Source organism: Panicum virgatum, chromosome 5K (assembly GCF_016808335.1).
Source record: "Panicum virgatum strain AP13 chromosome 5K, P.virgatum_v5, whole genome shotgun sequence".
In the NCBI taxonomy this organism is placed as follows: domain Eukaryota; kingdom Viridiplantae; phylum Streptophyta; class Magnoliopsida; order Poales; family Poaceae; genus Panicum; species Panicum virgatum.
In genome coordinates, this window is record NC_053140.1 from 32,836,116 (window position 1) to 32,847,053 (window position 10,938).

The 10,938-nt window shown below is 47.8% G+C and overlaps 1 protein-coding gene across 1 annotated transcript; it reads left to right on the plus strand.

Annotated features, from left to right (window-relative positions):
* The first annotated feature begins 209 nt into the window (after nucleotides 1-209).
* LOC120707131 (DNA replication licensing factor MCM4-like) lies at nucleotides 210-5,460 on the plus strand. The gene is made up of 18 exons (XM_039991926.1): nucleotides 210-348; nucleotides 467-1,180; nucleotides 1,288-1,416; nucleotides 2,063-2,144; nucleotides 2,240-2,372; nucleotides 2,465-2,536; nucleotides 2,665-2,799; nucleotides 2,876-2,989; nucleotides 3,074-3,286; nucleotides 3,382-3,480; nucleotides 3,562-3,722; nucleotides 3,836-3,932; nucleotides 4,071-4,232; nucleotides 4,314-4,394; nucleotides 4,484-4,562; nucleotides 4,656-4,792; nucleotides 4,891-4,941; nucleotides 5,031-5,460. Exons 1-18 carry the CDS (start codon nucleotides 315-317, stop codon nucleotides 5,103-5,105), a joined length of 2,568 nt encoding a protein of 855 aa, XP_039847860.1. The 5' UTR covers nucleotides 210-314; the 3' UTR covers nucleotides 5,106-5,460.
* The last annotated feature ends 5,478 nt before the right edge of the window (nucleotides 5,461-10,938 follow it).

The following is a 10,938-nucleotide window of genomic DNA, read 5'->3' on the forward strand; positions in this document are numbered from 1 at the left end:
AGAGAAGAGAACTGAGGATTCAGCTTTTTAGATAAAATTCCTATAGTGGCATATAAAGCGGCCCAATCTCAAGAATAGAGCCCATTCCAAACCTGAAACAAAAAGGTCGGGTGGGCCCATCTCAGACGCAACACGGCCCATCAAGTCTCCCGGGCATCACTTGGCGGGAAACGGAACGCTAGTTCCCGCCTTTCCCAACCTTTCCGCCGCCGCCGCCTCCCGCCATTTTACCCTCCCCTTCCCATTCTTCCCATCTCCCACGACCTCCTCCTCCTCTTTGTGCCCACTAGAGCTTGCGTCTCTGCGAACAAGCCATGGCGTCTAACGGCGGCGGTAGCTCCCCACCTCGTAAGATCCATTCGCCATCTCCTCTGAGGACTGCATTCCATTTTATTTCCCCGCAGATTTGTTCCCAAGATTTGGATTCCTGCCGGGGGAAATCTCATCTTTGCCGTTGGTCTTGCAGCCGCGTCGTCGCCGGATGCTCGCCCGTCGAGCCCGCTGCCGGTCACCAACTCCTCCCCTACCCAATCCACCCGCCGGTCCGGCGGGCGCCGCCGCCGCGGGTCCGCCAGCCCCTATGCCTCGTCCCCCTCCCTCGGGGGGTTCGAGACGCCGCCGCACCCCGGACGCCGGACCCCGTCAGGCGGCGGAGCCGGCGCCGCCCGGCAGCAGCGCCAGAACTGGACTGGGCGGTTCCCGCTGACGCCCTCCACCCCCATGTCCACCGACGACATCCCGCCGTCCTCCGACGCCGGGGAGGACGAGACCGACGGGGGCGGCGCGGGCGTCGACGCCACCCCAGTCTTCGTCTGGGGCACCAACATCAGCGTGCAGGACGTCAACGCCGCCATCCTCCGGTTCCTGCGCCACTTTCGGGACCCGCGCGACGCCGGCCGGGTCGACCCTGTGATGGACGAGGGCAAGTACATGCGCGCCATCCACCGCATCCTCGAGCTCCAGGGCGCGGAGTCCCTCGACGTCGACGCGCACGACGTGTTCGACCACGACCCGGACCTCTACAACAAGATGGTGCGCTACCCGCTCGAGGTGCTCGCCATTTTCGACATCGTGCTCATGGACCTCGTCGCACGCATCGAGCCACTCTTCGAGAAGCACATCCAGACCAGAATCTACAACCTCAAGTCGTCAATTTGCTTGAGGAATCTTAATCCATCTGGTAAATTGATTATTACTTTTGGGCTTTGGCCATGGTGTCACTGATCGAAATTCTTTTGTTAAATTGTACTTTGCTTGATCTGTTTTGTGATTCCCTGTTTCTTTTAGATATTGAGAAGATGGTGTCAATAAAGGGTATGATAATTAGATGCAGCTCGGTCATACCAGAGCTCAAGGAAGCTGTGTTCCGCTGCCTAGTTTGTGGTTTCTACTCAGAGCCCGTTATGGTTGATAGAGGTATGATATAATAACGACATGTTGATTGATTCCATACTGAACTGTGATCTCATTTTCAATGAAATTCCTACATTTAATTAATCAACTTCACATGTCTTGGATTTCATGGTGATTTATAAGATAAAAGTAAAAACCTGATAGTGATCAATCCAATTGTCTATGTATGCTTTGTCAGGACTCAGGAATAAATCTCTTATGCAGTTGTTCTGAATTTATTTGACCTTTGCACCCAAAATATGGCAGATCGAAGTAAAGATTCCACTTCAACATATTGTTTCTGTTAGTTTTCCTTTCTGCTGGGCATAATTATTAGTGAGTCACCATGTTCAGAAAGTACTCTTGTAGTTTGGACAATGTTTGGGGTTCTTAGATTGTGTGGTGTGACTAGGTTTTATTGTTTACTCTTCTTGGTGAGTTAATCTGGGCAATATGTTTTCATTGAATAAGAGGAGCTTTGACCTTGAAACAGTAGCTGCTTCTTTCTTAAAAATAAAGTACCTGCTTTGAACATTACTATCCAGAGTATACAAAATTTGTTCAGTACTCCATATTGATAGAAATATGTGCATGTCATATGTAGATAACTTAAATTAGTTAGGTTTTATTGTTCTATCATGAAACTGATATAGCGGTTTTGCTTTCTCAGGGAGAGTAACTGAACCACACATTTGCCAGAAAGAACAATGTAAAGCCACAAATTCTATGACCCTAGTTCACAACCGATGCAGGTAGCTATACTGGTCTTGTTGCCATTTTTTTCTTTGGTAGCATTCTTATCCGATATATTGTCAAATGGATGTAACATTCTTTTTTACATGACTAGATTTGCAGACAAGCAGATAATAAAGTTACAAGAAACACCAGATGAGATACCAGAAGGTGGCACTCCACATACAGTTAGTGTCCTGATGCATGATAAGCTTGTTGATGCTGGAAAGCCTGGAGATAGGGTTGAGGTAAGGATTGGACATAGTGATCAGTACAATAAATCTAGGCATGTGGTTCTTGTATATGCAAATGGTCAATTTAACCCCTTTTTTTATTACAGATCACTGGAATATACAGGGCTATGAGCATTAGGGTTGGTCCTGCTCAAAGGACAGTGAAGTCTATATTCAAGGTTAAAAACAGATCTTTATTGCATTCTCATATTTGAATTCCTTCTGATCACAGTGGCACTCAATCTTGTAGTGAAGTATTATCTTATGGCATTCCTTCTTCATTTGCTGATGGTATTTCTTCATTTAGACGTATATTGATTGCCTTCACATAAAGAAGACAGACAAATCTAGGCTTCATGTGGAGGACAACATGGATATTGACAATGCTGATGCTAACAAGTCTACTAACAAGTCTACTAAAGAGGACTTCCTTAGTGATAAGGTAATTTTTTGTACCTATACCTTTCTTCAATGGCATGCGCTGATTCTTGGTAACATTTTTCTTTTCTGTGCTGCAGGTTGAGAAACTGAAAGAGCTTTCAAAGTTGCCTGATATCTATGATAGATTGACCAGATCATTGGCTCCAAACATATGGGAGTTGGATGACGTTAAAAGAGGCCTCCTTTGCCAGGTAATTTTATGGAATATTTGGATGTCCTTTTAGGAAGTTTGTGTCATAGCTAAACTTAGCATACTGAAACTGTTATGTGTGCAGCTTTTTGGTGGCAATCCCTTAAGGCTTCCTTCTGGGGCTAGCTTCCGTGGTGACATAAATATTTTACTTGTGGGTGATCCTGGAACAAGTAAATCCCAGCTTCTCCAGTACATGCATAAGCTATCTCCTCGTGGTATCTATACAAGTGGTAGAGGAAGTTCTGCTGTTGGTCTTACTGCTTATGTTACCAAAGATCCTGAGACTGGTGAAACTGTATGTGTGCAACTATTTTTGACATTATTGCTTTGGTCTCCTTTATCTTGTTAAGTTGCACCAGAGACTTCAACCATAACCTGTTTACTTTTCAGGTTCTTGAGAGTGGAGCACTAGTTTTAAGTGATAAAGGTGTTTGCTGTATAGATGAGTTCGATAAGATGTCTGATAATGCCCGAAGCATGTTGCATGAGGTCTGTCTGCTGCAATGTTTACTTACAATTTGCATGCCAAGATAGATTATCCATGTAAGTGAACTCTTGCGGTTATTGTAGGTGATGGAACAACAGACAGTATCCATTGCAAAGGCCGGAATAATTGCATCTTTAAATGCTAGAACTTCTGTCCTGGCATGTGCAAATCCTACCGAATCACGCTACAATCCGAGACTTTCTGTAATCGACAACATCCATCTTGCCCCAACACTTCTTTCAAGGTAAATAATTAGATGCCTGCATGTTTTTTCACGAATATACAGGATGCCTGCATGTTTCGAAGTGAATGAGTGGCATGTATTTGCTTTAACTCTTGGCGCAATTCAATATGCAGGTTTGACCTGATTTATCTTATCTTGGACAAGGCAGATGAGCAAACTGATAGGCGCCTGGCAAAGCATATTGTTTCACTGCATTTTGAGAACCCAAATGTAAACCACCAGACTCAACCTTTATAGCTGAAGCTTCATTTTTTGAGGAAATAGATAGCGATCAACAATTTAACAAATTCAACACTTTTCTTAGCTTATCCTATGTCTTATTAATCATGCATTCATCCTGTTGTGCAGTTAGAAGAGCTTGAGGTTTTGGATTTGCCCACATTAGTTGCCTACATAAGCTATGCAAGGAAGTATATTCAGCCACAGTTATCTGATGAAGCGGCAGAAGAATTGACTCGTGGCTATGTTGAGATGAGGAAAAGAGGGAATACCCCTGGAAGCAGAAAGAAGGTAGCATCTCTGTTCAACTATGCTCTTTGTAGTCTTCTGAGTAGCATTTAAGCCCCTAACACATTGCTGCTTGGTGGATAGGTTATAACTGCAACTGCCAGACAAATAGAGAGCTTGATTCGTCTCAGTGAAGCATTGGCCCGAATGCGATTCTCTGAAGTGGTAATACATTATTTGTAATCCCGGTTACTGTTTAGTTCCATAACAATTTTGGCTCTTGTGACAGATAATTATGTTCTGTTTGTGTACAGGTTGAAGTGCGAGATGTTGTTGAGGCCTTCAGGCTTCTCGAAGTTGCCATGCAGCAGTCTGCGACGGATCATGCAACAGGTCAGCTAACTTGCTTGGCTTTTTCTTCCTGTTCTATTTTCCCTTGTGACCTTTGTTTCTAGTGCTGATGGTATCTTTTATGAATGACAAAAGGGACAATTGATATGGATCTAATCATGACGGGAATATCTGCGAGTGAAAGGCAGCGACGGGAGAACCTCGTTGCAGCAACACGCAACCTTATCATGGAGAAAATGCAGCTTGGAGGCCCCTCAATGCGTATGGCTGAGGTAAAGAAACCTTTTGCTTTGGGTTCCTGCCAGTGCCCTTGTTATCATCATTAGTTGGCCCAGCTGTGAGCTAAGTATTGGTTCTGATTGGTGCGCAGTTGCTGGAAGAAATGAGGAAGCAGAGCTCTATGGAAATTAATCTGCACGATGTAAGTTGAAACTTTATTTTGCAGCACCTCGTATGTTTATATTTCACTGGCTTGACTCATGCTAATGTGTGCATGGAAACTTGCTACAGCTTCGCAGCGCTCTTGGTACTCTGATGACTGAAGGTGCTGTGGTTATCCATGGAGACAATGTGAAGAGGGTTTGATGCTGTTACGCACCATCTGTGGCATTGACGTGGAGATGCTTCTCTAGCTCAATCACTATTTCCTTAACCAACTTTGCTACGGATTTCCATGTGATGAAATGTTGAGCTGAGCTGTGCAGAGTACTAACCTATTTGATCTGAAGTCTAAACTGGTCCTGATTGTGCAACTCCCTAGATAGTGACGCTGCTCGCTGTAGTCATCTCATTTACAATTAATTTTGAAACAGAATGTTCTTGCGATAGCTGAGTACTGAATCAATGTAACTTGTATCATTTGCAAACGGAGCTCAGGTTCAACTGAAACGTATGTAGTGTACGGTTTTTTGGCATTGATGTTAAAGCATAGTTACTGGTACTTCTGACTCGGACTATCGTCTGGACCTAAAATCCTACTGGGGTCTATATGTTTCCGTTGCTAGCACCACGACAACCATATCTGATGAGGACATCGCTAAGCTGGATACACTTGAGATTTGGTCTTCTACGAGTTGCACGGATCATCCTGTGTAGTATAACCGTAAGAGATTTGGTCTTCTACGAGTTGCACGGATCATCCTGTGTAGTATAACCGTAAGTTGCAAAACTTACGGTCGACACCCCACTCTTGGGTCCAGCAGCCCATACTCTCCTTCATCTGATCCCCCCAGATCCATTCCCGGCCCTCTTTCCTCTTCTCCCGGCGAGTTTGAGGCGGTAGCGGCTGTTCGGATGTGGCTCAGCGCGGTGGCGGTGGGGAGCTCTGCTCGCCGCGCGGCACGGCGGTGGGGAGAGCTCCGCTCGCAGCGTGGCAACGCGATCCCCAAGCGCTCGTCCCCCGACGGCGAGCCACCCCCCGACCTTGTTTTTTTTCATTTTTTTAAAAATTTTTTGATGCAAAAGATTTTATAAAAAATTCCCATTTTTTTTATTTTTGAATGCAAATTTTTTTTCTTCATAACTTTTTAATTTTTTCTCAAAATTTTGTCTTTCCAATTTTTAATTCTCATCAGAACTTTTTCCACCTGTCCAAAAATTTTCTTGAAATATTTTTCCAAAATTTTTTTGTCAAAAAAGACAAAAAAATACTAGCAAAGGAAAGAAATGTTGTTCGAAGATCGACAGTAGGGAAAGTCTCCCTGCGGTTGCCTGTAAATTAGCACACCCCCTTTTGAACCGTGTCGAGTCTTGTATTGTGTTGCATCATAAGCCCCCGTTGCCCCCCAACCATAGGATGCCTCTTTCTGCTATATAAAACTCAATAGTTGTCGTCACATTAGGGTTTGAGTTTTGTTGAGTTCTAATTTTCCATTGAGAAACAGATATCGTTCATTAACTTTGACGTCGACTCCTTTTTGCATGAATCAGGGGCTGTCCTTGTTCTACACCATTGTGGCCATTAGTCCTTTTGTGAACTAATTCATCTTTGCTTCGTATACATCTACAATTTCAGATTATGTGTTTATCTTTTCTTACTTGTGTTCTTTGACTCGCTTGTACTAAAAGTCTTCTTTGCGAGGTCAATCAAGTTGTGATGGGTTGATAACCAACAGAGCAGTGGTGTAATGGTTGCAGGACTTCGAATCACGTCTGATTAGAAACCGGATTGCCAACGTCGAGTCTCCACCAATCGAAACTAATATACATATCGGAAGATCAGGCCAGTTGTATCAGGATTCAGGTTAACTGTGAGGTATGTTATTGTGTTCCCCTTTAGATTTATCTCGTTCCTTTACCTCGAGTCCACAAAAAGCTCAAAAAAGATACATTGTCCGCTATCCTATATATGTTTTAGCCTCACAATTTCGTTTTAGATTCACTTTGTTGAGTTTGTGTCCGTGGTCAAGTCTTGCTGGTTAGTGTGTTCGTAGTCGTAGTTCAATCGCCCGTCGCTGTTTGTTTCCTCCGCTGTCCCATCCACGTTTACCCCAACAAGTCAAGCCATCACATTACTTGACTTGCCCCGCTAGCCGCCTTGTGTAAACTCTCGCCACGCAAACCCTAGATAGGTTGCAAGTTGCCTTGTGTGTTTCGCCTTGCATCATAGCCTGTATTGATTGATCTGGCTATACCTATTGTTGCATATACCCAGAAATGTTTGCCCTTGGTTTCTTGCTGTGATACTTTGCTCAGTTGTGACCAGTGTTGGGAGGATAGGAACGCTTTGCCCTAGCCGCGCTGATGTGTTTTGCCCAGTTTTCGCCCTCTAAGACCCCTAAATCAGAGGTCATTTCTTAAAGCAGACATAACTTTTTTGCTCATAACACAGATTGAGGTGATTTTTTTTTAAATTAGATAGAATTAAATTTCGCATTCGAATCTCCTCGGCCTGCTTTGCTGTGCTATCCATTCTCAGAATTTCAAAATTTGCTTTCTAAGAGGGAGAACTCAAGCTTCAAAGTTTATGCACGTTTTTTTAGAAAACATGCCTGATTTTCTATGCACCGCATTACATCTTACCTTTGTTTGGGTTAAAAACTTTTCTGGTTCCCTCTCGTGCGATCCCTGTTCAAAGAAAATATAAAAAAAATATTTGAAAAAAATAAAAAGTAAAAAATGACCAGAGGAAAATCAAGGAAAATAGAAAAACAATTGCATGAGTTGTTGGTTGCTTGTTCTTTGAGTTTTGTCCATCGCCTTTTGTTCCAACTTTAATTGTTGTGCGACGTTCAGGGACACCTCTTAGCTACCAACAGTTACTTATACTTTGGATACTTATTGAACTTTGTTAATTTGCTTGCGATTATTGCTAATTCCTTGCTATCATATTGTGCCTATCCAAGCTACACATATACCTCTGAGCTGCATAGGCTTGACAAGCCGTCCTGTTAGCTTTGATACGAACACTTACAAGGCGGTGGTAAGCCACTTGAGATATTGCATTCAACCTTCACCTCCACCCAGCAGTTGTTAGTTGATAGAGATAATACTTTGATGTTATCTTTTGCCATCTTCTCATCATGTCGGGGACAGGAGGAGAGACCCCTTTAGACTTCAATAAGTAGGTGTCCAAGGATGAGTTTACATGGCTTCTTATGACCAGCACACCTACATGAATGTGAAATTTGATGAATTGAACGATCTGTTGATTATGCAATAATTGATAGTATAAAAGTTATTATATTACTTTGTAATTAGATTAAGGGCCTAAATTACAATTCGACACAGGGCTCACATATTTTGCTGGAGGGCCCATTGATGATATGGCAACACAGGCACCGCCCATAGACACTATAGGTTGGGATTGTCCTAATGCATTTGACACACCTTGTCAGTACCCTGCAGCAGGGATACCCACTCCTACTACAGCAAGGAAGGACTCGCATAGACGTCCGCGACTAACGCCATGAGGGGCGGAGCTGCCGGCCCCATGGGCCAGGCTCCTACCTCACCGGGCCAACGGCCCCGGACCCACCCCCAGCTCTGGGACGGGTCCGGTGACGCCATGTGTCCCAAGAGGAGGGGAAGCTCCGAACCAACAGCCGGGAGCCCGAACCCCCCCATAGGGGTCCGGGACCTCCCCGCGACTGTCCGGACCTCCCATGCGCGTAGAGCCAGCATACCGCCGGGGGAGGTCCGGTGGTTACACGTGTCCCGCAGGTAAGGGCGCGGGCGCGGGTCTTCCACTGGAAGGCTCGCCCACCCACCGCATTCAATGCGGCTGGTTGTGGTGTGCTCTGCCACCAAGGTGCGCGGGACAGCTTTTGTCAGACCTCACTGTGGACCGCGTTTTACCAAGATACACAGTGTAGCCGCCTGCGCCGTACCTGCGCAGAGCCCATCGCCAGCGTTAATTGGATGCGACGGCACGGCGTTTTTCCATCATGCCGCCTATGCCGCAAGCTACACGGCCCGTTCAGCTACGTGGCAGGCGACGCTGCTAGCTACGTCTGGCGCTGTTTCGACAAGACAGCGCCTGGTCATGCTGAACGGGGGATTCAAGGAGTAGGCAAGGAAATCCAGGAGAGAGATCCCCTTCGCCTGCATCGCCATAATATATGAACAGTACGTTATTTTATACTACACCGGTAGGGCCCACCTGTCGGGGACCCAATGGCCATGTACGCGCCTCCCTTGAGATATAAAATGGTAGCGCTCGCTGTACACACCAAGCTCTTTTAGAACACACACAGACACACGCTGGACTCAGCTCCAAGCTCACCCAGGCTCAAGCAGTACAGCATACAGTGGACGTAGGGTATTACGCTCCGGCGGCCTGAACCACTCTAAACCTGCTGTGTTCATCGTGTTCTTAAGCGAGATCGAACTAGGGCTGGCTAACCCCCGAGTACTCACCCTCTGGGCTTAAGCGGGTGCATTCCGCCACCCGGCTGTGGTTTGCCACACCACGACATTTGGCGCGCCAGGTAGGGGATGACCTAGGCCGGGCTAGGCAGAGGATAGACTCATTCATGCCAAGTACACCCCTCAGTGGACGTAGGGTATTATGCTCCGGCGGCCCGAACCACTCTAAATTCTCGCGTGTTCTTGCGTTCTTTCCCCTGAGCTAGTTTAGCCTAATAGCTTGGCACTTTCCCGAGCACTCCCCCTCAGGAATAGGCAGGTGCGTTCCGCCACCCGGCTGTGGGTACCCCCAAAAGCCCACGACATTTGGCGCCGTCCGTGGGGACTTAGCTGATTTCGGTTCATCTCTTGCTTGTCTCCATGGTTCGGGTGGACGACATGGAGATGATAGAGGGTGTGGCGTCCTCCACGCCACATGCCTCTCGCGTTCCTGCTCCAGGGGCAACCGTGCCTGTGGAGCAGCCACCGTCGGCGGCGGCGCGCGCTGCTCGTCGGTAGGAGTCAGGGCGCCCGTCAAGGGCCCCCTCACAAGCTGCGAGCGGCGGAGCGCTGGCGGCAGCTAGGGAGTTGCTTCGCAACCCTCCAGCTGCTGCAGCCTCGCCAGATGCCCTGAGGCAGTGGCGGGATGACGTTAACCGTCTCCTCCATCTGGCTCAGGCCTCCCCCAATTCCGCAAGGACTGGGCAACAACCTCCGCCTGGCAATGCGGTGGTGCCCTACCACCGGCGCCAAGGCGGTGCGTCGGCATCCGTGCGCTCCCCCATAGTGAGGGGTGCACGGACAGAAGACCTGCGGGCGGAGCTCAACCGCAGGCGTGCGGGTGAGGACGCCCACATCTCCGTGGAGAGGGCGCGTGAGTGCCGTCTCAACATTAAGGGCCGCAACCTCAACGCCGACTTGGACGTGGTGGCACCCAAGCCTCCGGTGAACGCCCGAATACAGTCGGGTGCTCCGGTGGCCTGAGTGGGCTGTGCAGCGCTTGCAGATCACCTCCGCGCAGTGGCATGGCCGTCCAAGTTCTGCCCGCACCTGCCGGAGAAGTACGACGGTACCACTAACCCGTCGGAATTCCTGCAGGTGTACGTTACCGCCATCACAGCAGCTGGTGGTAATGGCGCCGTCATGGCGAGCTACTTTCATGTAGCCTTGACTGGGCCAGCCCGGACTTGGCTCATGAACCTCACTCCCGGGACGATTCAGTCCTGGGAGGAGCTCTGTGCGAGGTTCACAGCGAACTTCGCCAGCGCATACCAGCAGCATGGTGTGGAGGCACACCTCCACGCCGTGAGGCAAAAACCCAGAGAGACGCTCCGGGCATTCATCTCGCGCTTCACCAAGGTACGGGGTACCATTCCTCGTATCTCCGATGCATCTATTATCACTGCTTTCCGTCAGGGGGTACGTGACGAGAAGATGCTCGAGAAGCTGGCGACGCACGAGGTGGAAAGCGTCACCACGCTTTTCTCCCTGGCAGACAAGTGTGCCAGGGCCGCTGAGGGCCGTGCATGGCACTCAGCCCCCCAAGACGGAGATGCCAAGGCTGGTGGCTCTG

Coding starts and splice junctions, on each gene's coding strand:
- LOC120707131 (XM_039991926.1), top strand. CDS start 315: ATGGCGTCTAACGGCGGCGGTAGCTCCCCACCTC. Junction 2,537..2,664: donor CAGTGAAGTCTATATTCAAG/GTTAAAAACAGA, acceptor TTCTTCATTTAG/ACGTATATTGATTGCCTTCA. Junction 4,395..4,483: donor GAATGCGATTCTCTGAAGTG/GTAATACATTAT, acceptor GTTTGTGTACAG/GTTGAAGTGCGAGATGTTGT.